This window comes from Vitis riparia, chromosome 5 (assembly GCF_004353265.1).
Source record: "Vitis riparia cultivar Riparia Gloire de Montpellier isolate 1030 chromosome 5, EGFV_Vit.rip_1.0, whole genome shotgun sequence".
Lineage (NCBI taxonomy): Eukaryota > Viridiplantae > Streptophyta > Magnoliopsida > Vitales > Vitaceae > Vitis > Vitis riparia.
The window spans coordinates 16,676,610-16,699,946 of NC_048435.1; the positions used below are offsets into that span (position 1 = coordinate 16,676,610).

The window sequence follows — 23,337 nt, forward strand, 5'->3', positions numbered from 1 at the left end:
CTTAAAAGAACATGACAAATCATGCAATGTTAAAAGAACAATGGAAGAACCAACAATCTTCTTGCATACCAAAATGAATACTAGTAAACAAGGAATTGGATATGAAAGCTACCCAAAATGAAGCAGTACTTTTTTTTCATAGGTTGAGACATCTTGTTGAAACAATGTAGTACTAGAATGATTTGTTAGTGTATGTTATTTAGTTGGAAAATTTGTTTTTTTCTTACTAATTAGATGCGACTTACTTACTTGGATCTTATCCGTCTCAAAACAGCTTCGGACATCATCACATTCAGATTCGGGTTGTTTGGAGTTGTAAAATTTAAGATAAGTATGTATTTATGGTTGGTAAAGCATTTGAAATTACTAATACAAGAAATTAGGAAGGGAATACTTTCTATTTCCTAATTCGGTTTCTATTATGTTTTTTAAGTCTAAAAATTGTTTTTGGTAAGTTTTAAAATTATACTTATCTCTAAATTGATTTTTGATTCTAACAAAGATTTTTGAAATGTTTTAGCATTAAGAAACTCTTCATAATTATAAAAAGGGTTTTACAAGTATAAATAGAGATGTTTTATTGAAACAGAATGAACTTTCATGAACCCTAAGAGAGTACAATCATTCATCAAAAGCATGACCCTTTAAAGCCTTTCAAGATTTGTCTTGAAAGTATATTTAGCTAAAATAAAGATCAGAGATCTGATCATGAAACTTCAACAAGGGTTTTGAGGTATCCACTAGAGAGTACAAGAGAGTGTTGCATTGGTGACATGGAAAAGCAGTGTAGGTGCTAACAATATAAAACCCCATGGAATAGATGCATTCACGTAGGTAAATGTAAAATTTCAGGTAAGTATGTATTTATGGTTGGTAAAGTTTTTGAAATTACTAATGCAAGAAATTAGGAAGGGAATACTTTCTATTTCCTAATTCGGTTTCTACGATGTTTTTTAAGTCTAAAAATTGTTTTTGGTAAGTTTTAAAATTATATTTATCTCTAAATTGATTTTTGATTCTAAAAAAGATTTTTGAAATGTTTTAGGATTAAGAAACTCTTCATAATTATAAAAAGAGTTTTACAAGTATAAATAGAGATGTTTTATTGAAAAGGAATGAACTTTCATGAACTCTAAGAGAGTACAATCATTCATCAAAAGCATGACCCTTTAAAGCCTTCAAGATTTGGCTTGAAAGTACATTTGACTAAAATAAAGGTCAGAGATCTCATCATGAAACTTCAATAAGTGTTTCAAGGGATCCACTAAAGAGTACAAGAGAGTGTTGCATTGGTGACATGGAAAAGCAGTGTAGATGCTGATGATATAAAACCATATGGAATAGATGCATTCAAGTACATAAAAAAATGTGTTCCACTTCTTCATAGTTAAAAGATTATTTAGCGATTCAGAGACCACCTGTGGTTTTTTTTACACCTAATAGGTTGCTAAGTGGTTTTTCCATGTTATACCTTATGAATTGTGGGAATCAATTTTATTTATCGGTGCATGAAATTTTTGCTCTCACTAAAGTAGGTAACACAAAGTTTTAATTTAAGGATTAATTTAAGGACCACTTATTCATGTCCCCTCTAGATAGTTTTTTTATATTGTTGAACTACCAATTTTCCTAAAAGCTTAACCTTACAAGATTTTGGTTCAATATGCATATCATGCTCTTTAATACCATCTCTCACGTATGGCCTCATACCCGTAGATGGAGAGACAAACAAGCCCGTAGGCAAACAAATGCAAAAAACCCTTTTTTCTTAGACTTATAAATAAGCAAATGAGGAAACAAATATACAAATTACAGAGAGGCAGCTCAAACATGAGACCTCCCACTAAACCAAGTTCTGATACCACATTGAACGACTAATTTTCCTAAAAGTTTAAGCTTATAGGATTTGGGTACAATATGCATATCATGCTCTTTAACATATATCAATACTAGACATTAAATTTATTTCATGATTAATGCTTATAAACTAAATAATCATAGTTATAGCACAAAAAATTCATCTAAGTGGCTCAATTTTCAAGAAGTGTTATCACTAGCAGGTGGTTTTCACTAAAAATACCAGTAAAATCTTAAGAGATTTAATGCAGAACAAGCTGATAATCATGCATCCAACCTACAACAACTCATTATATTTTGGGTGGATGGATGGTGGGGGAGGGTGGGGTGGGGTTTAATGTTTTTAAAAAAGCAACAATTGCCTACATGTTTGACCAGAACTGATTGATTGTCATGAGCCCTATGGAGTCAAAATTACATTCCTCACAGGATCACCTTATGGGTCAAAATTTCAGAGTAAATCTTTATTGGAGGTGAGAGAAAAAAAAAAATTGTAAATAGGCCAAAATTTTGACATGTAGATAGACCACATGAAACAAATGTAACATTTTATAATTTGACGAGTTCCAATCATGGTCTAAACATTCAACAACATATTTGATGCCAAACAGTGAAACATGAGATCTCTCCCACCTCACAGGACTCTGCAGTTTATTCTCTTGCCATAAAAAACAGTACCCCAGATCCAAACCCTAAACCACCAAGCTGTAGTTTGATGATATCAGGACTTCCCAAATGACATCCTTCTTTGAGCTACTGTAGTTTCAGATTAGCATTTCACTAGTGCCTGAAAATATGCATTCTATACTTGGAAGGTACAAGTTCATGTTGGCAACGGAATCATCATGAGATTCTCCAATCAAACATTTGAGGAGAAAAACCATGCTAGTTCAATCTAATATCGTTCCTCTTAAGTCTAGCATGTAGGCAATTATTCAATCTCTTGACCCTCCATCTACTAAGTCTAACATAATACACCGACCCCTTCCAAAGTCAGCAGTTTATGACTGTAATTCCTATCCCACTATTTCATAGTGCTCAAAAAGAAAGGAATCGAACATATCAGGGACACTAGCTGATAAAAACTAAAGGTCTTTCCATGCTTTTGGTTCATTTATAGCTTGTGTTCTTTCTCACAGAATTTCCATGCTAAAACAAATCATTTTAGGAATTTCCAATTTTTAAGCACTTGTCTTGGATGCTGGAGCTGCTCTAGCTTGGGGGAATGAATGTCAGATGGAGCACATATATTATTTCTAAAAGGGGCATTTAGGGAGGACTCATTACCAGCTCTTTCCAAATTCGAGGTGACAAGGCCCTGCATCCAGATGGCTTCAAAATGACATCCTAAAAAGAATGCTGGCGCACAGTTCAAAACAAGGTTGAGCTTCTTTGGGAACTTTCATGAGGAGGATTCTGGGTTCTTCCAAAAGAAGCTTGAATGGATCATTCTTGGTGTTGGTTTCCAAGAAAGGCAGGACTGAGTATACCATAGGGCTTTTGGCCAATTAGTTTGGCTGGAGGTTTGTACAAGCTTATAACAAAAATTTTGGTCAGTTGATTAAGAAAATTCATAGGTAAGGTGGTATTGAAGTGGAGGCAGATCCTTGATGTGATTCTTATTGTTAACAAAGTAACTGATTCTATGGTGAAAATTTCCACTCTAGGTGTGGCTTGAAAGCTGGAATTGCGAAGGCATACAACTACATTAATTGGGATTTCTTGTTGTCAACCATGGATAGAATGGGTTCAGGCAAAAATAATTGGTGAGGGCCCGTGCTATTTAATGGAAATCCAACTGGTGTGTTTTTTTTCTTAACTCATATGGGCAAAAATCTTGTTCTCCCCTTAGACTTGTGAATTATATCATCATTTTTTCACAAGTCAGACACTAGATTTTTTTTTTATAGGTAAAGAAAAGATTTATTGAAAAGAGGCACCAAAAGAGCAACTTAAGGTATACAATACCTATACACCCACCGCCAAACCAGCCAAAAAGTACCAAGTAAACAAAGGCCCAATCGGGTCAAAAAACAATCTTAACTAGAGCCTAATCAATCAATAAATTTAACTAAATTTAGAGGGCGATCGGCTATAAACAACTTTGCCTCTAACCAAAGAGAAAAAACAAAAAAGTATTCGAGTCTCTGGATAGAAAGCACATCATCATTGAAGGTCAATCTATTTCTCGTCTTCCAAACCGTCCAAAAGATGTATAGAGGAGCTGCTCTCCACACCTTCGTACGCTTTTTGCCCACAAATGAACCATGCCAACTGAGGAGAGTCTCTCTAACTGAAGAGGGCAGTACCCATGACACCCCAACCAATGTAAAAAACAATTCCCGCAAGACCCCTGTTTTAGTACAACGAAGAAGAAGGTGGTCTATAGTCTCTTCCTTCTCATGGCACAAAAAGCATCTATTTGCCAGGGCCCACCCTCTTTTTTGAATTAAATCCAAAGTTAAAGTTTTGCCCCATGTAGCCTCCCCAGCAAAAAAGCTAATCTTGGGCTGCATGTTCCAAATGCAACTTGAGGAAAACAAAGAATGGTTGCCCGAATCTAAAGCATTGTAGAGGGATTTGACTGAGAACTTTCCACTCTTTGTTTTAGTCCAAAACACCATGTCTTCCACATCACTGCACTCTCTTCCCATGTAGCCGCCCCAAGAAGCTTGACACCTCCTAATCATTAAAGGATCTTGAGAAACAAGGGTTCCACCCCTAAACCCCCTCTGCCAAGGGGTCCCAAATAACCACCACCGATGCCTCTTTATCAACAGCTAAACCAAACAAGGATGGGAAAACACACACACAAAGGAGAATCCCCACACCACCTGTCCCTCCAAAACCTCACCCTCTGCTCATTACCTACAAAGAAGAAAATCCTAGTACCCACAATATACTAGTCCATCTTTATCCCTTTCCATAACCCAACACCATACGCCTCTCTCACTTCCCGAGAACACCATCCCCCTCTTTCTTCCCCGTACTTCCCTCTAATCATTTGATTCCACAAAGCCTCTTTCTCATTCGCAAACCGTCAATTCCATTTACAAAGAAGAGCCTTATTGAGTGTGGAAAGACACTTGATTCCCAAACCCCCTTTCTTTTTACTTAAGCACACCAACTCCCATCTTACTAAATGAGGTTAATTTCAACCTCCCCAAAGGAAATTCCTTTGAATATGCTCTAGTCTTTGTCTAACTAAGCTTGGCATGCCCAATAGTGACATAAAATAAATGGGTAAATTCGACAATATGCTTCAAATTAGGGTCGTCCTCCCTCCTTTAGAAATATATTGTCTTTTCCACATAACCAACCTTCCACAGACCACTAGACTTGCAAAAGCTAAAATTAATTTTGATGGTTTTTGGGTGGATCTCGTGGCTAAAGATTAACTTAAACAAGGGCACTTTGTTGGGTATCAATATGAACCAGGCTTTAGCTTCCTTACTAAAAAATTCTGGGGTGTTTGAATGGCCTATTACCTATTTGGGTCTCCTCTTAGAGGGAAATCCAAGGGCAGTGTCCTTTTGGGACTCAGTCATAGATAGGATCTTCAAACAATTAGATGGTTGGAAGAAAGCATTCCTATCTTTTGGAGGCAGAATAACTCTAGCAATCTCATGCTTGTCCCTTATCCTTACAAGGTAGCTAATTGGATGGCACAATTGCAGAGACATTTCTTTGGCTAAGGTGGGGGGAGGTAATAGAGATAATCTTATTGGGTGAGACTTAGAGTGTAATCCTAAAAAGGAGGGGGGTTTAGGTGTAAGCAGGATCCTTTTGAGAAATAAAGCCCTCTTAGGAAAGAAGTTGTAGAGGTTTCCTAGGGAGAACAACGCATTATTGCACAAGGTCATTTTGAGTATCTATGGGCCACATTCTAATGGTTGGGATGCCAACTTCACCGATTTCAAAATGGAGAAGGTACAGACGCATAGGCAGCCTGCAAAAGTGGTCATGTCGTGCGAAGTTGGTGAAGGAGGCTGCAGAAAAGATAGGAAGGTTGAGCCCTCTGACCTTGTGTCGGCAAGACGAGTAGAGATTGATGTGACCAGAGGAAGCCAACAGACTGTTTGGGAGGAGACTACAAATTTCGGGCCTGTAACCCAAGTATCGTTGGGCCGAGTAAGGGAGATGGTTATGGAGAGAAGGCCCACTAAGGAGGGCCAAGTGAGTGGAGCTTTTAAAGAACTTGTGGAAGTGGGCCGGCCCATGACGGTGCCTTTAAAAGGCCCAATGGTGGTGGAACAACCCACTATTGAAATGTTAAATGGAGTTAGGGCAGGCGGCGGGGGTCTTCGTGACTGTGGAGAACAAGAGGGGGAAATTTTTGGTTCTCAGTTGGAGTCGTCTTCACCGGCCTTAAATCTTACGGTGATCACCGACGAAGCTTTGATGGAGGAGGCTTCCAGGTACACAGATCACTATACTTGCTCTTTGTTTTCTTTGAGGAAGCAGGATATCTCTCTATCTTCTACTCCTTCTGGGCGGGATGGGGTAAGTGTTGCCAATGCTAGGGATTCTGATTGGGGCAGTGGTTCAGAAGCAGTCGGGGGAGCAGTTTTGGGCCCTTTAAGGGTGATTTTGGCAGATGGGAGGGAGGCGGAGGTCTTTGATTTGGCGGGTAGGGCGTTTGGGGCTTTTGAGGAGGCGTTAAAGGGGGTTTCGAAAAGGGCTTCCCAAAAGGATGTGGAGGAGAGGGACGAAGAGGGTGAACCGTGTTGGCATTCCAGTAGCTTGGCTAAGTTTAGCCATTATCATGGAATTCCGACGGAGGGTTTCGAAGGGGAGATTTTGTTTTTACTCAAAAGAATGAAAGAGAGGAAACTTCATAAAGGAAAGTTGAATGGTAGAAAAAGGAAAAAATTGGAGTCGTCAAAATTCGAAAGAGAATTGTGAAAATTGGAATGGACAGTGAACTATCTTGGAGGAGGAGGAGAAGGGGGGAGAAGTACTTGCAGGTCTAAATGAAGCTCCGACTGCTTTCCTGGAATGTAAGAGGGGCTAATAATTGCAATAAGAGGAAGGTGATCAAAACTTTGATAAAAAAGAATAGGGTGGATTTGGTTTGGTTACAGGAAACCAAGATCCAGGAAATGTCAAGGGGTATTATCCGTAGTTTAGGAGTGGGAAGATTTCTTGAATGGGGAACTGTAGATTCAAGGGGCGCTACTGGTGGTATAGTGGTGTTTTGGGATAATCGGGTGTTGGATTTGGTTGACCTGCAAAAAGGAATGTTCTCAATTTCTTGCATTTTAAAGAATTGCGAGGACGGTTTCATGTGAACTTTTACAGGGGTTTATGGCCCAACCATGAGGAGAGACAGGGAGTGTTTTTGGGAGGAGTTGGGAGCCATAAAGGGGCTTTGCAATGGGTCGTGGTGTGTTGCTGGGGATTTTAATGCCATCTTAAGTCCAGAAGAGCACAACAGAGGAGGGAGCCTGAATTCAAACATGAGAAGGTTCTCAGAAGTTATAGAAAATTTAGAGTTAAAGGATCTGCTCTGGTTGGGGGTCCTTTTACTTGGAATAGAGGGGTGAATAATTGGTCTTTTTCAAGGCTAGATCGGTTCTTGGTTAATGAGGGGTGAGACTGTCGTTTTGGTGATACGAGGCAGTGTGTCCTACCAAGACCTGTGTCCGATCATTTTCCGCTTCTTTTGGACGGAGGGGGTCTGAGAAGAGATCCTTCCCCTTTTAGATTTGAGAATATGTGGCTAAAAGTGGAGGGTTTTAAGGACCTCTTGAAGTCTTGGTGGGAGGGAGATAGCTTTAGTGGCTCCTCAAGTTTTATTTTGGCAGAAAAACTAAAGGTTCTAAAGGCTAAGTTGAAAGAGTGGAACAGAGACATCTTTGGCAAGGTTGAATATGGGAAGGATTTGGCATTGGAGCAGGTGGAGTTTTGGGATGCTAAGGAGAAGATTAGCAGACTGTCCTTGGAAGAGCTGGAAGCTAGAAAAGAAGCGAGGGAAGAATATAAAAAATGGGTTTTACTTGAAGAGATTACGTGGAGGCAAAAATCTAGGGAAGTGTGGCTAAAAGAGGGTGATAGAAATACGAGTTTCTTCCGCAAGATGGCCAATGCTCACAAGAGAAGGAACAATGTGGACAAAATTAGGATTAATGGTGTTTGGCTTACGGAGGAGAATGGAATTAAGGAAGGGATAGTCAATGCCTTTAGGTCGTTGTTGTCCAATCCAGGGGATTGGCGCCCTTCTGTTTCTAGGTTGTAGTATGAGACTTTGGAGCATATGGATGCTTGTGCCTTGGAGATGCCTTTTACGAAAGATGAGGTATTTGATGCACTGTTGGGATGTAATGGGGATAAAGCTTCGGGGCTAGATGGCTTCTCTATGGTTTTCTGGTAGTTTGCTTGGGATTTCGTGAAGGTTGATGTGATGAGTTTCTTTAAGGAATTCTATGAAAACGGCAAATTTGTTAATATGAAAACGACAAATTTGTTAAAAGCCTAAATGCAACTTTTATGGTTTTAATTCCAAAAAAAGCAGGAGCTGAAGTTTTAGGGGATTTTAGCCCTATAAGTTTGTACAAGTGGCTAGCCAAGGTTTTAGCCAATAGGCTAAAAAAGGTGGTTGGAAAGGTGGTCTCTAAGGCTCAAGGGGCTTTTGTGGAAGGTATAGATGCAGTGTTGATAGCTAATGAAGCTATTGATTTGGCCCTCAAGAATAATGAGAATGACATTTTGTGCAAATTGGATATAGAGAAGGCGTACGACAATATGGACTGGTCTTTCATTCTCACAGTTATGCATAAAATGGGTTTTGGGGAGAAATGGATCAGGTGGATAAAGTGGTGCATATCCACTGCAAGTTTCTCTATGTTGGTCAATGGAACCCCTACGGACTTCTTCCAAAGCTCAAGGGGTTTGAGGCAGGGCGATCCTCTTTCTCCTTATCTCTTTGTGATTGCTATGGAGGTCTGTAGTGCTCTTCTTAAAAGGGCTATGGAGGGAGGTTTTATATCGGGTTGTAGGGTGAAGGGTAGGAGTGAAGAAGGGGTTCTAATTTCCCATTTGTTGTTTGCTGATGATACTTTGGTGTTCTGCAAAGCTTCTCTAGACCATTTGACTTATCTCAATTGGTTACTTATGTGGTTTGAGGTCGTGTCGGGATTGAGAATAAACTTGGAAAAATGTGAACTCATTCCAGTAGGGAGGGTAGAGAATATTGATGATCTTGCTTGGGATTTTGGTTGTAAAGTGGGTAGTCTACCGTCCGCTTATTTGGGCATGCCCTTGGGTGCTCCGTTTAAGTCAGTAATAATGTGGGATGGAGTGGAAGAGCGTTTCCGAAGAAGGTTAGCCATGTGGAAGAGACAATATTTATCCAAGGGAGGGAGGGCGACTCTAATTCGAAGCACATTATCGAATTTACCTATCTATCTTATGTCACTGTTGTGCTTACCAAGCTCAGTCAGACGGAGATTAGAGAAAATCCAAAGGGACTTCTTTTGGGGTGGTGGCAATTTGGAGCGAAAGCCTCATTTAGTAAGATTAGAGTTGGTGTGCTTAAGTAAGAAGAAAGGGGATTTGGGGGTCAAATGCCTTTCCATTCTCAATAAGGCTCTTCTTGCTAAATGGAATTGGCGTTTCGCAAATAAGAGAGAGGCTTTGTGGAATCAAGTGATTAGAGGGAAGTATGTGGAAGATAGAGGGGGTTGGGGGGGTTGGAACCCTTGTTTTTCAAGAGCCTTCAATGATTGGGAGGTAGAAGAGGCGGAAAGATTTTTTGAGCGGCTGCATGGTAAGAGAGTACTTGAAGATGTGAATGATATGGTGTCATGGACTGAAACAAAGACTGGAAAATTCTAGGTCAAGTCTCTCTACTTTGCTCTCGAAGCGGGTTGTTCGTCTCTGTTTCCTTCCAGCTGCATTTGGAATGTGAATGTGCAACCCAAGATTAGTTTCTTTGCGTGGGAGGCTATGTGGGGCAAAGCCTTAACCTTGGATATGATCCAGAAAAGAGGACAGGCATTGGCAAAGAGATGCTTTATGTGTCTTGAGAAAGAGGAGACCATAGACCATCTTCTCCTACATTGTTCAAAAACAAGGGTTTTATGGGATTTACTCTTACTTTATTTAGGGGTGTCTTGGGTGTTGCCTTCTTCAGTTAGAAAGACTCTTCTAAGCTGACATGGTTCTTTTGTGGGCAAAAAGCGCAAGAAGATGCGGAGAGCTACTCCTTTTCACATTTTTTGGACGGTTTGGAAGACTAGAAATAGATTGACATTCAAGGATGATATGTTGTCAATACAGAGACTGAAATACTCTTTTATTCTTTCTTTTTGGTCTGAGGCTAAGTTGTTCATAGTTGAATGCCCTCTGACTATAGCTAATTTTATTGATTGATTGGGCTCTAAGTAGGGTTGTTTTTTGGGCCATCTAGGGTCTTTTAGGCCTTATTAGAGGTGGGTGTATGGGTATTGTATACCTTGAGTCGCCTTTTTGGCGTCTCTTTTTATATATGAAATTTTCTTTACCAATAAAAAAAAAAAAAAAAAAATACCAATGGTATGCTCCAGAAATGGAGGCCTCTCAAGGCTCTTAATCCAAAGAGTTGTATTATTTCAAGGAGAGCAATGAATCAATTAATCATTTTTTTCTTCATTGTTCAATAGCTTTAAGCTTATGGAATGAACTATTCAGCCTTCTGAGAATAGATTAGGTACCACCATGTTCGATGGTGGAGATGACTATTTTCTTCAAAGGCTTTAGGAATCATGAAAAAGCAAAGGTTCTATAGGACATTGCAAGCCTTAGTATGATTTGGTCAATTTGGCAAAAGAGGAATGCAAAAATTTTTTAAGATAGCATAAGGACAAAGATTGGGACCTATTTTACTCTTTTTTCTCCCTTTCTGACTATAATAGTCAAGCCTATAAAGGCACCCCCTTGAGTCTTATATTGTTAGATTGACAACTTGTATGCAAGTCAAGGAGGTTGCTTACAAATACCTCACATGCATGGTCAACACCAATTGAAGGAGCAGTTAACTGAATTTTGATGGACGTGCCTTAGGCACCCCAAAAAAACTTGGGATTGGTAGTTTGATTAGAGATCATCAAGGTTTAGTAATCAAAGTATACTCTAAACTAGTAGGTGATTTTGCTATTGAGACCGAGGTTGCAACACTTTTGAAGGGCCTTGAGCAAGCAAATTTGGGTTTGTACTATTTTGTGGTGAAAGGGGACTTTGTTGTTGTTATCTAATGGGTTGCTAAAAAGGAAAGAGGTTCATGTAGATGATACATTACTATGCCAAATTTTTTATATCTTTACAGAGTTGGGATGCATCATTCGATGGGTTCCTCACTTAGCTAATCAAGTTGCAAATGGGGTAACTTAAAGAGAAGCAAAGGAATTGATGTCTTTTGTTGGAGATTATGTGCCTCCTTGAGTCTATCTTATGTTTGTTTCAATTATTGTTTAGCTTTCTGTAATTTCTCTTGTTTGTTTGTTTATTTTTTATAAGCAAAGAAGAGTATTTATATTATGAAGAGGTGCAAAAATGGAACCATGTAATGGTATCCAGTCCCTTGTTTTGATCTAAATTTGTATTTTGTGGAAGGATGGCTCATCCTTCTAGATCTTTTTAATTAATTGAAAAGATCTTTTGGGTTTTTAGCCAAAAATAAATAAATGTTTTAGATCTTTTAATTGAAAACGACCCTTCCCAACCGTGTAGATGTTGTCCGTTCTAAGCTTTAAAGGGTCCTCACGGCTTTAAAATGTATCTACAAAGTTAAGAGGAGCTCATACATGTATGATGTCAGAAACTTTTTTCCCTATTCAATGTGGGATATCACAATCAACCACCCCCACATATGGGCACAATGTCCTCATTGTGTCCAATGGGATTGCAGGGTCAAACAAACAGACACTTGAGACCAAACAAACTTCCATACCTGAGTCAAGATTCGACTCTGATACCATTCTGTAATGACCCACTCCCTCCCACGTGGATATTATCCATTTTAGGCCCAATAGACCTTCATGGCTTTAAAACGAGTCTATACGGTCAAGAAGAGCTCATACATATATAGTATCAATTAACTTTTTCCCTATTCAATGTGGGATATCACATGTTCTCCCCTACTTATTTCTTTTAGTTATGGAGGTCTTTAGTTGCTCTTTTGGTAGAGTCACGGAGGGTGGCCTTGACAAATATTGATATCTACATCAATATTTCCATAAAATTGAACCATTAATATTTGTGTGTGAACGTCTCAAGCTTTGCAAGGGGCATCTTAATCCAAGATGATCATCTCTTTGCAAGGTTTTGAGGAACTTGATGCAAGGTGGTCTAGTTTCTATCATGATACCTTATTAGCCCACTTTGTGGGCTTAAGAATGATTTTGGATACATTAATTTCTAACTCATTGAAGGAGAGAAGTTATCAATGCTAAGTGGATTCCCCGGTTAATGGGACATCTCAAGCTCAATTTAATGTGGGTAAACTAGGGTAGAAGGGTATGGGGGTTGATTCAAAAATCATAGAGGTGGGCTTATCAGGGCTACCACCCAGCTTGTAGGTACAGAATTGGCCATTCAGTTGAGATGTTAGACTTATTTAAGGATTAAAAGAGGTTTCTATAATTGGAGTAGAAACCTCATTGTCAAGGGGAATTCTATGGTTGTTTTATCCTGGATGTCTTAAGGTAGGAGAGGCCCAAGATGTATGACTAGTAGATGCTACAAATTGATGACCTATCAAGAAGTTTAAGCTGCTTCTTTGAGTGGAAGTCTACGGTTGCATAACCATGAAAATGACATTCTACTAAAAAGTTTGGCAGAAATCTCCCCCCACCCCTCCCCCACCCAACACAAAGACCAAAAGAGATTCTTAGAAATTTTTATCTTCATTAAGTGTTCTGGGATGTTTCATGTTAAGAACCAACTTATTCCTAGGCTCCCCTTCATTTATCTTCAAATAATCATTTGGACAAGTCCATCATCCTTCCTTGTACTATTTTATCTTTTTTCCGTTTAACATAATCATCTGTTCCAACCCCAAAATAAGGAGAAGATAAAAATAGTGAACTGACCTGAAAACAGTGCAAGTTTCAACAAAATAATGGTTTATTATGTTCCTCAGTTTAGAGGAGCAAGGAGATAGACCCTATGTACTAATTGAAACCACTGATAGCTAGACTGGATTTTTTTTTTTTTCTTTTTCTGGTGGCTTTTTTGGATTTCTGGTTCCTTTCTGTTATTTGACAAAAACGTCTTCTGTAATTTTATAATTAAAAAGCATATATATACCAACAACAGAAGCAATGAGTCTTTCATCATACCCGAAACACTGATTTGAAGCCAATGCCTTTCTGGCCTATATATCCAGCCTTAGAACCCTTTTTGGTTGAATTTCCAACATCACAAAGTGCTCTAATATTCTGAGCAGAAAAACCTTGCTCATTATTTAGAACAATGATACCCCTGTCTTGAAGAATGAACGTTAGAGTTGGTTCAACGTTTTCTGGATAGATGTTATCATCAGCATTCTGAACCTGAAGCAATATGATACAAGGTTAGATGCACTTAAAATATTGCAATATTATCCACATAAAAAAAGAATATAAAGAAGTTCAGGAATTGGAATCATAGTATATTCCATCTATCTTAAGTCATAAGCCTTCCTCTCTTTTTGGCCTCAGCAGTATTACTTTGGCTTTTATATCCTAGGCCTTGTATGTAAGGATTGCACATGTTTCATCATCTAAGAATTCATGATTGAATGACTCATTTTTCCATATAAGTAAGAACAAACAGACTAGAAATAAGAGGCCACATTTTTCAAATGAAGCAAAATGGAAATTTTTTAAGGTAGCATAACTTGATCCCCAACAAAGGAAGACAGCTTCACGGCTGCAACAAGCCGTGGTAAGCATTAGCCATATAAATGGAATTTTTTATCACAAAACTACTTCTGCAACCCCATTCAAAAATATCACATAATTACATGAAAGACAACATATGAACTAAATACAAGCACCCTAGCATTTGAAAACCATTCTACATGCATTTAGCAAAGCATTATGGCTTAGATAGAGTAGTTATGTTTCACCTTTACTACAAAAATCACAATCATAATGACTATCAAAATCCCTCATACTCAGGGTAAAAAAGAATATCCAGATTTCTCCGAACTGCTTCTGATGAAATTAAAGTATCTCCCATATATCATGCTGGGTATGTCAGGCCAAAAAGGTTCTCCCTTGGACTTAAGCCTCAAACTATTCAGGAAAGAACTGAAGATAGAGCAAAAACCTCCATGATGTCAAGGCAATAAATCTATCTGCTCATTATTCTTAGCCTCCAATACACTTCTATTAGCTTCCTATCAATCAATTACATCTTAGTTTCTTGAACAATACAACATTCAGGATCTCCTTTTTTTTTTTTTTGATCAGAAACGAAGAAAAATATATTAATAGAAGAAAATATACAGGAGAAAAGAAACCAAGGGAAGGATGAGAGGTCCTTCCTACACAAACTGAACAAAAGAGAAAACTCCCAACAATAGAAATCTAAAAACAAAGAGAAACCCCAACATTCTTCAAACTTTTGAAGCGCAAACCACAATCCAGTTGAGTTGTAAAACACTTAGGAACTCCTCTAAACTCCTTGTGAAAGTTCCTAAATACTCCTCTTACTCCTATACCCTAACCTGCATACGATTCAGCTAATAAGCAACATAGAACTTAAGGATTTAGATCCAGCCTATCCTAGAATACATCCTAGCCCCATGGCCCAAAGCATGTGCTTTATCCCTGCAGTTGATAAGGCTGAGGTTCACAGAAGGCAGAAGAGATACAACATCAAAAATCTTATTGGGAACAAGACCCTCAGTGGGCAGGCCTTCGGGGGAAGAAAGGTTAGGATCTATAGGATAGAATCTAGAGGATAGAATCTAGAGGAAAGAGCTGCCTTAGCAACATTGGAGAGAAACCTAGAAGTGACAATGTGCACCATAGGGTTACTAGAACTTGAGGTTCCACCATTGTCCTTGCAATAGAACTGCCAAAATTGAGGTCTTGAATCCCAAAATGAGGGAGGAGAAAGTGATGCAAGTGGTATAAATGGTTGTCTCAAATTCCAAAGCAGAGAGGTTAACAACACAGATAGAAATTAGAAGAAGAAATTCCTAAACTGTCCATTCTCATCCAACTCAGCTTCAGAGTTCTAGAATCAAATAAATCAAGATCTACTATGAGGTAGTGAGTTTAGGAGGCACTATCTAGACTGTCAAATGAAAAGGGTGTGATTTTAAGAAAGTCTTGGCCCATGTGCTATCCTAAAAAAGATCCACCTTCTTGACCAATGTCCCAACTGGGTTCTGTCACCACGATAACTGTCCTTGATGAGCTATGAGCTCCAGCTCATCCACCCTAATCAATGCCAAAGTAGAAGAAATATCATGCGGCTAACTGAGACCCTGTATCATATATCAGGGCAAGTTTAGGCCAACCTGACATTGTTAATCAAGACCAATGTTTTAAAAACCGAACCGATGATTGAATCAGAGAAGCTATCGATTCATGTTTTAATGGTTAAGATTGGTAGTTAAACCATGGTTGAACCGGTAATATTATAAATATATTATTTTTTACATTATTAAAATTAAAAATAATTATAAAAAATTAATTTATATGTATATAAATAAAGAAATTAAAAATCAATAATATTTATTTTTTATCTTTAATATTATCAATTTAAATGTATGAATATTTTAAATGCTATTAAATAAAATAAATATAATATTTAAATGTGAAAATATATATATTGAAATGAAAGAAAATTTCTATTATTTAATTTTTCTTATATATTGGAAGTTATATAATTATATATTCTATGATTTTATAATTTTTTTTAAATATTATATTATTTACATATATCATTTATATATTTATTTTTACAAAATAAATTTAAATGAATTATGTCATTTTTTTATTAGTCTGCAAATTTAAACAATATAGCATTAGTAGCCTAGTGGTATCTTTCTCACTCCTTTAATCTAAAGTCTCAATGCCAAGCCCTCATCCATCATTTATGATGATTTTGTTTGAAATCATCTAGCGTCAATCCCACATCAAAACTAAAGGACTAAAGAAGCTTTAATTACTCTGATTCAAGCATAATATGCTATGATGCTTAAGGCCCAAGTGGCCCATGATGACCAATCAACCCAATGTAATGGGCTTGCCAATTTTGCCAATCCAGAACCTAGTAACCAGTTCACCAACTTAGGGTCCAACCATCGGTCAGTGCGATTCAAGGCTAGTTCAAAGTCCTTCTCAGCCCAAACAATGAATCGAACAGGACCAAGGTCTAGTCAACAACTTGACCAATCGAACCGACTGGTCCAGTTCTGTTTTTAAAATATTGGTTGAGATATCCTCTGTCTACAGCTCTTGGAGATGGAACCTCAATCCTCCCTGAGAAGCCTAACCATGGAAGATTATTACATGGATCAAGGCACTTTTTGCCACCTCTAGACCTTAACATGGGTAGGACTCCCTATCAACTAGGGTTAAGAGAATCTCCAAGGGTAGGATACTTCTTAAAAATATTAGAGATTGATATGGAGTTTAGGGTTAATAAATCATTTAAAGGGCCGGTGTTAGGTTGGCTCATGCCCTTTTGCAAAACAACACCGTGTTCACCCTTTTTTCCTTTTTTTCTTTTTTTTTAAAATAAAAATAAAAAATAAAAAAACCACCCTAATCTCACCTTTGCAACTCATTCATGTCAGAGAAGAAGAGAAGAAGAATCACCTCCTTCAACGAGTGGCGCTTGGAGTTAGGCGAGGCGCCGAAGCATCGCATCATGCCTAGGCACGCCACAGTAGAGCATGTTGTGCCACCTTGAGCTTGAGCATGCTTTAAGCACGCCTTTCACAACTATGGCCCATGCATTCAAATGGTTGGTGCCTCCTTCAATGAGTGGCGCCTAGAGTTAAGCGAGGCACTGGAGCATGGCATCGCGCCACCTTGAGCTTAGGCGCACTTTAGGAACACCTTTCACAACAATGGCCCAGATTGTTGGACCAAGCCCATCCAAAGAACAAGCCCCAAAGAAGCAAAAATAAGAACAAACGAAGAAGCTTCCTAGGGATCAGCAAAAAGAGAATTCTTCTATTCAGCAAGAACTCTGAAATTGCAATGAACCTCCCATTCTAGTCAAGGCTTATCTCAACCTTTTGATGAAACCTAAATCCTTTTCCTAACCAACAGAACCACTTTGGCTACTTCATGAGCTATGCAATATGCTGCTCAAACCTGAGCAATATGGAGGCACCATGGCTTCTTCCTACGATGGTGAACCAGACTCCATCGCCACTGTTTTCCTCCTAAGGCATATATCTCAATGGCATTGAACTTGCTTCCAACTGTCTCCCAAAATATGAACACAAAGGAACATGATTTGGTGATATTTTAAATCTTATGCTGTATTTCAGACTACTCCAAGCGATTTCCACAAAAAGTACAATGCACAAGCTACTTCTCAATGGTAAAGGAATAAGGAATAAGGAATAAGCAAAAAGGAGAAGGTAAAAAAAAAAAAAAAAAAAACACAAACACTACTACAGATAATACTACAACGATTACTAATATTACCAAGTTCAGCAATATTTAGGCACCAGAAACAACTTTGCAGAAATATACAGAAACCTTAGATCATAACCATGTATCATGCTACCAAAGATGGACCAAATCAGTAAGTGGAAATTATATAATAATGCCAACAGATCATATTTTTCAAGTTCTAAACAAAATAAGAAGCATGATAGCCAGTGATCCACAATGACGGTCCTTCTTTATTAGCTATTTTAAACCTACATGTCATTATTAAGAAAACGATAATAGTGCACTTACCAGCTCAAGAAGAAAATGTGAATCCTGAGAATATAATTCCTGTGAAAGACAATGGAGTGCTCTCCCCAATCGAGCATGCTGTTTCTTCAACATGCTGCTCTCCATGCTTGAGAGAGTTGGATCCAAACCAAACTCATCTCGCCTAATAGATTCAATAACTAGGGTTGCATCCTTGTGCTCATTAAGCTCAGGTGCATATAGTATGCAACCATGTCCAGACCTATCAACAGAAACTCCCTCACTACCAGTCGTCTGACAAATTTCACTATGTTCTTCATTATGCCCACATGCACCATCAGAAATTATCATTTCCCCTTCACATGAGGGAAACTTAGCCAATGCATTTTGAGTAAACTTTGTCCCTCTTCTGAGCTCAGAACTTGCAGCTTGCAAGCACAAAGCCCCAGAGGACACGAAGGAGTTGGTAGCAGCAGCAGAAGAAAATGCATGATAATCATCAATCCACTGCATTACACCAAGAGATAAACCTACTTCATGAAGCATGACTCGCTGGTCCATTTGATTGCATTCATCCAGAATGGCTGAAGGGCCATTTATTGTAAAAGGTTGCAGCCCTGAGAGCAATATATCAGCAGCAAAACTTCGAAACTCTGAAGGTAAATAACCAAGACAATCAAGGAGAAACCTCGATGCAACAGGAACCGCTTTACTTGTTCTGCTCATGTTTCTCTGTGATCCACTGCTCAAATTACTAGTAGCATCTATATCAAGCATTTCCCGTTGGAATAAAGGTTTTCCATGCATCAGAGAGTCCTGACTCTCATTTACTTCCATATTTTCCACTGAATTCCTTAAAATGACCTCAAATGCTTGACGTGCATGGCATTTTAAAAGTGAGAATGGAACGTGTCTTTTTCCCCCAAATAATGAAAACAAAGATAAAAGTTGCACTGCAGTTCGGAAAGAAGATCCTTGAAGTGAAGCTTCCAAAAACGAATCCACAGTAGCTGAATGATCAATTCGCATTACTTTACCATCTTTTGTCACCAGACACAACAACTCTTTGGTATTGACTTCATTCAACAACCACCATACAAGAGGACCAAGAGAGGGAGCAAATATAAGGTCCCAATGTGACCATGAATTTAGATCAGACAACATGGGTGCCCTAATTAAGATTTCAATTGCATCCTTAGTTGTAACAGGACCGAGTATTCCTGCTTTCTGGCCTATGTCAGTACTGGTACCTGCGTTTTCCAATGACTCCTCATTATGAACCGACGAGTCTTTGATAGAATATGTGCCTAAAAGTGTTGAAGAAAACAAGACACAGGTGGAAACCACACAGCTCTTTTGCTCTCTCACAATATCTAGAAAATCGTCCATGCAACCATTTTCCAATATTTTGAAACCTACTGATGGAAATTGCCTCTTAAGGAGCATTGAAATCTTCTGTTTGGTTAAAGTTTCATTCTCCCATAAACTATTTGAAGCTTGTGATAACAATACAACCAACTGTTTTTGGAGCATGCAAACCTCCAAAGGTGACTTCTCATATGTGTCACTGGTCAAGCACTTGTGCAGTTCATTAGGCAGTATAGAGGCATGTTTTTCTAGGAATGTGAAAAAATCTCCGAAACCAAGGGACTTAAATTCCTTAACAGAAAATTTTTCTGCAAGCCAAAACTCACAATTCGAAAGCTGCCTCAAGAGGAGAAACTTCTTTTCAAGCGGTGATTTTCCACTGTGTGAAATATCATGATCAAGCTCAAAAAATGTAACTAAATTCCTCATAACATCTTCAACAGTGACACCTGTGAGATGCATTAGAGAAGTATGTGTCAAGATATAGAAGATCAATGAGGTAAACAGAGAAAGAGAATAGAAAATAAAATAAAAATAAACCCCAAATGTGCATGGTGATTTTGTTCTGTTCATTTAGGAGTGAAAGTGCAGAAAGTGGATCGTGTTGTATATCATCTTACAAAGAAAAAGAAAAACACCATCCATCTCTTCTGTTATGGCTCTTTTCCCATCCCAAAACCTACCAATCACCTTTATTTCTCATTCCTCGACTAATGATTTCCTTACCATACAAAAGCCCTTTTGGTGGCCCCTCCCTCTATCCACGCTCATTTTTGGTCATTTAGGAAATACACAAACCTCTCACATTCATTTAATAAAAATCCTAACTCACACGGCTGTATGTGGTACCCAAAAACTTGGCATATCAATTAGTAAATCCCAACTCCTACAGCTGTTTGTGATACCTGAAAACATGGCTGACCAGTTCTAGGACCCTTCCTTCTTCCTTCTCCCCCTCCTTCGCCCCCATCACCTTCCACATTTATTTTTGGGCTTTTTGGGAAACCCAGAAATTCTCACATTCATTTGGTGATGGAGTTGTATTGTAGGTGGGAGAGATTCTTTATTCTTACCTAGGTCTACCATTGGGTGCCCCTTTCAAATCAAAATCAGCATGGGAATAGGATGAAAGAGAGGTCTCACAAAAGACTAGAAAAATTGCAAAGAGATTTTCTTTGAGGAGGTGGGGCTTTGGAGAATAAGTTGCATCTTGTAAGATGAGATTTGTGTGTATGGATAGGAATAAGCGGGGCTAGGCATCATAAGTATTTCATTTCTTAATCATGCTCTTCTTGAAAAGTGGAGTTGGAGATTCACTTCAAAAGGGGAAGATTTTTTGGAAACAAGTTGTAGAAGGGTAAGTATGGGGAGGAAAGAGGGTTTTTTTTTTTTTTTTTTTTTTTTGATAGGTAGGGAGGAAAGAGGGAGTTAGAAGTCTTGCAACGTGAGAGATGGGTATGGGGTCAAAATGTGGAAAGCTATCAAGAAGGGTGGGACCTCCTTGATAGTAGGGTTGCTTTTGAAGTGGGTGATGGTAGAAGGGTGAAGTTTTGAGAGGACACATGGTGCAGGGTGGAACCCTCAAAAGTGTCAAACCCCTTCACTTTGGGCATTATTTGAAATTCTTGGCTCTTGACTAAAGGGAGCTTTTTTTTCTTGGGAAGCAAGTTGGAGAAAAGTTGTGACATTAGATTAGCTTCAAAGACGACGATGACCGCTAGCAAACAAACACTATCTGCGTAAAATCAAACGAGAATCAACTTATCACATTCTTTTTCATTGCACCATGTCAAGGGTTCTATGACAATTGTTGTTCTCCCTACTTGGTGAATTATGGGTGCTTCCTTCTACTGTCAAACAAACTTTTTTAAGCTAGCAAGGCTCTTTTATACAGAGAAAACAGAAGAAGTTTTGGTGAGTGACTCCTCTATACATTTTTAGACTTCATGGAAGGAGAGAAACCATGGAAAGTTTGGAAATGAAGATTAGTCTAAGAATAAGTTGAAATGGTTGTTCCTAAGTACTCTATTATTAGCTTAGGTTAGGATGCATATGTTCAATGCCATTGATTGATTTTGTTGATGAGTTAGGATCATGGTGTGTGTGTGTGTGTGAGAGAGAGAGAGAGAGAGAGTTGGTTTCTGATTCTCTTTTGTGGATTTGTTGCTTTGTGCCAGTTGTATATGGCCTGTGTATTCTAGTGTACATCTTTCCTTTTGTATCTATACATATTTCATTGCTTATAAATAAATAAATCCTATAACACAGAAAATACTCGGTTGACAAGTTCTGCTACAGTTTGAGAAACCCAAACCTTGGTTGACCAGTTTTCGGTTTAATCAAGCTGTATGAGCTGCAGTGCAGTGCAGGATTTTTTTTATTTTTTTTTCTTATCAGGCACAATAATTTTGAAGCTGCCACCAAGTTGGTTTTCTCTTGTAGCAGAAAGCAAGGGGCATGTTGACACCAGTCGCACACTTACAGAAATTTTAGGTTCAAAATTGGTGTTAAAGAATTAGCAGCAAACTTCTATATCATCTCAAGGGATACAAATATGGACATGAACAGAAACATGTCAAAGAGGTCTCCCAATGGTAGCTTCCATCCTATATGAGGCCAAACTTTTTATCCTCTCCACAACTGCAATTCAACTTTCCTACTTTGTCTATCCTAAGTCCTTTTCTGCTAGTAATGATTGCATAAGAAGCTGAATGGTGATACAACCTTATATTTTGAGATAGTGAACATAAATTATATAACTCAGTAAACCCTGATTTACAAACTAAAGAGTACTCACTGTGTCTATGTTCCAAAATGCAGTCAGTGATGGCAACTGTATCATTTTCGCTTGGCTCAACATCTATGCTTTCATATTCAGAATGCTTATCAGGAAGTTTGTTAGTTAATTCATCTTGACTGATGGCTTGGAAAGTATCATAGATGCTATCCCACATTCCACTTTTAATAGATGTCACCTGCAATATGTAACAAGCAACTTATCATTTGTGTTCACAAATAGCCACATCACAATCAACTAAAACAGCAACGGTCAGTTAATACAAAATATAGATAAAAAACATTTGTGACAATCAATAAAGCAGAGAACCAAATAAGCATAAGCAAAGTTTAGTAATTACATAAGCACTCTAGTCTTTGGAAACACATAAACTGATTTTTGAAGGCCATACTTCGCCATACAAAAGAAGAATAAACAGTGCCCTTCCATAAAAGGATAACGTTTCATCAAGATCCCATTGTCAAGAGAAAATGTGAGCTTGGAATGCTGGGTATAGGTAATTAAACAAGAATTATTGACAATACAATATCATCATTCTGAATGCAGGTTCAGTGGTTAACAAACAAGATTTGCAAGGAGTTCATGTAGCTATTTTCATACTGTACAATGTCTACGAATAGCCAAGGGTAATATTTTAACAATTACCATTGTGGTAAAAGGTCGTAGCTATGGTAAAATAACAAAATTGTCTGATAACTTTAGGCTTTGGTACTATCTATTCACAAAAGTAAGGATTGAATAGGTTCCACCAAGGAGTATATGTGATATGATGTTCATTTCATATAAGGGTTTGGGGACTCCATTAGAGGAAAGACCCTTTGGCAAATTGTTTGTCTCACTTTGCTTGGATTGAGTGGCAAGAGAATGCCAAATTTTTTCAAGTAGAGAGGTTGTGGACTTTACTTCACTTCTATTCCTCTTTTTGAGCCTCATCCTCATGCACCAAAGCTTTAAAGGCATTCCTCTCAGTGTTATTCAACTCAATTGGCATTCAATGTGTAAATCAAAAGGCTTTTGACATTATTGAGAGGAGCTTAGTCAGAATTTCAGGAGAAAAAACATCTTTGTATATTGTGTTGTAGTCTAAACCTTTTGTATAGACTCCTTGTACAGCGGAGGAGTTCAATCATATTTTGATCAGATTTTTTGTAATTGTGCGGAGGACTTCTCATCCTTCTTATGTTTTCTTTAACATTAATACACACATCTCTTGTTTATAATAAAAAAATTGATAAAATAAAAAAATAAAAACCACAGACCCGAAAGAAAAATGGAAAGAATATTTATGAATGCATGAACAGGGATAGGCAACTGCTAGCCCAGTTGTTTTTCAAGCCCACGAGACTATAGCGATGTCGTCTTCAACACTCCAGCGAGTTGGATCTTCTGCAATGGCGGTCCCGTTGGTTGCACGCTCTCAAGGTCCAGTCGAAGTTAGGGTCGGCGACGAGGCTTTCT

At 38.3% G+C, this 23,337-nt stretch overlaps 1 protein-coding gene across 1 annotated transcript in view; it reads right to left on the bottom strand.

Annotated features, from left to right (window-relative positions):
* LOC117915346 (protein NO VEIN) overlaps positions 1-23,337 on the bottom strand; it is a 62,484-nt gene that overhangs the window by 19,959 nt on the left and 19,188 nt on the right. Inside the window, exons 5-7 of the mRNA XM_034830903.1 lie at positions 21,880-22,057; positions 17,757-19,531; positions 13,176-13,388 (exon numbers count right to left, since the gene is read on the bottom strand). Coding sequence (XP_034686794.1) covers positions 13,176-13,388; positions 17,757-19,531; positions 21,880-22,057 — 2,166 coding nt within the window. The remainder of the gene's footprint in view (positions 1-13,175; positions 13,389-17,756; positions 19,532-21,879; positions 22,058-23,337) is intronic.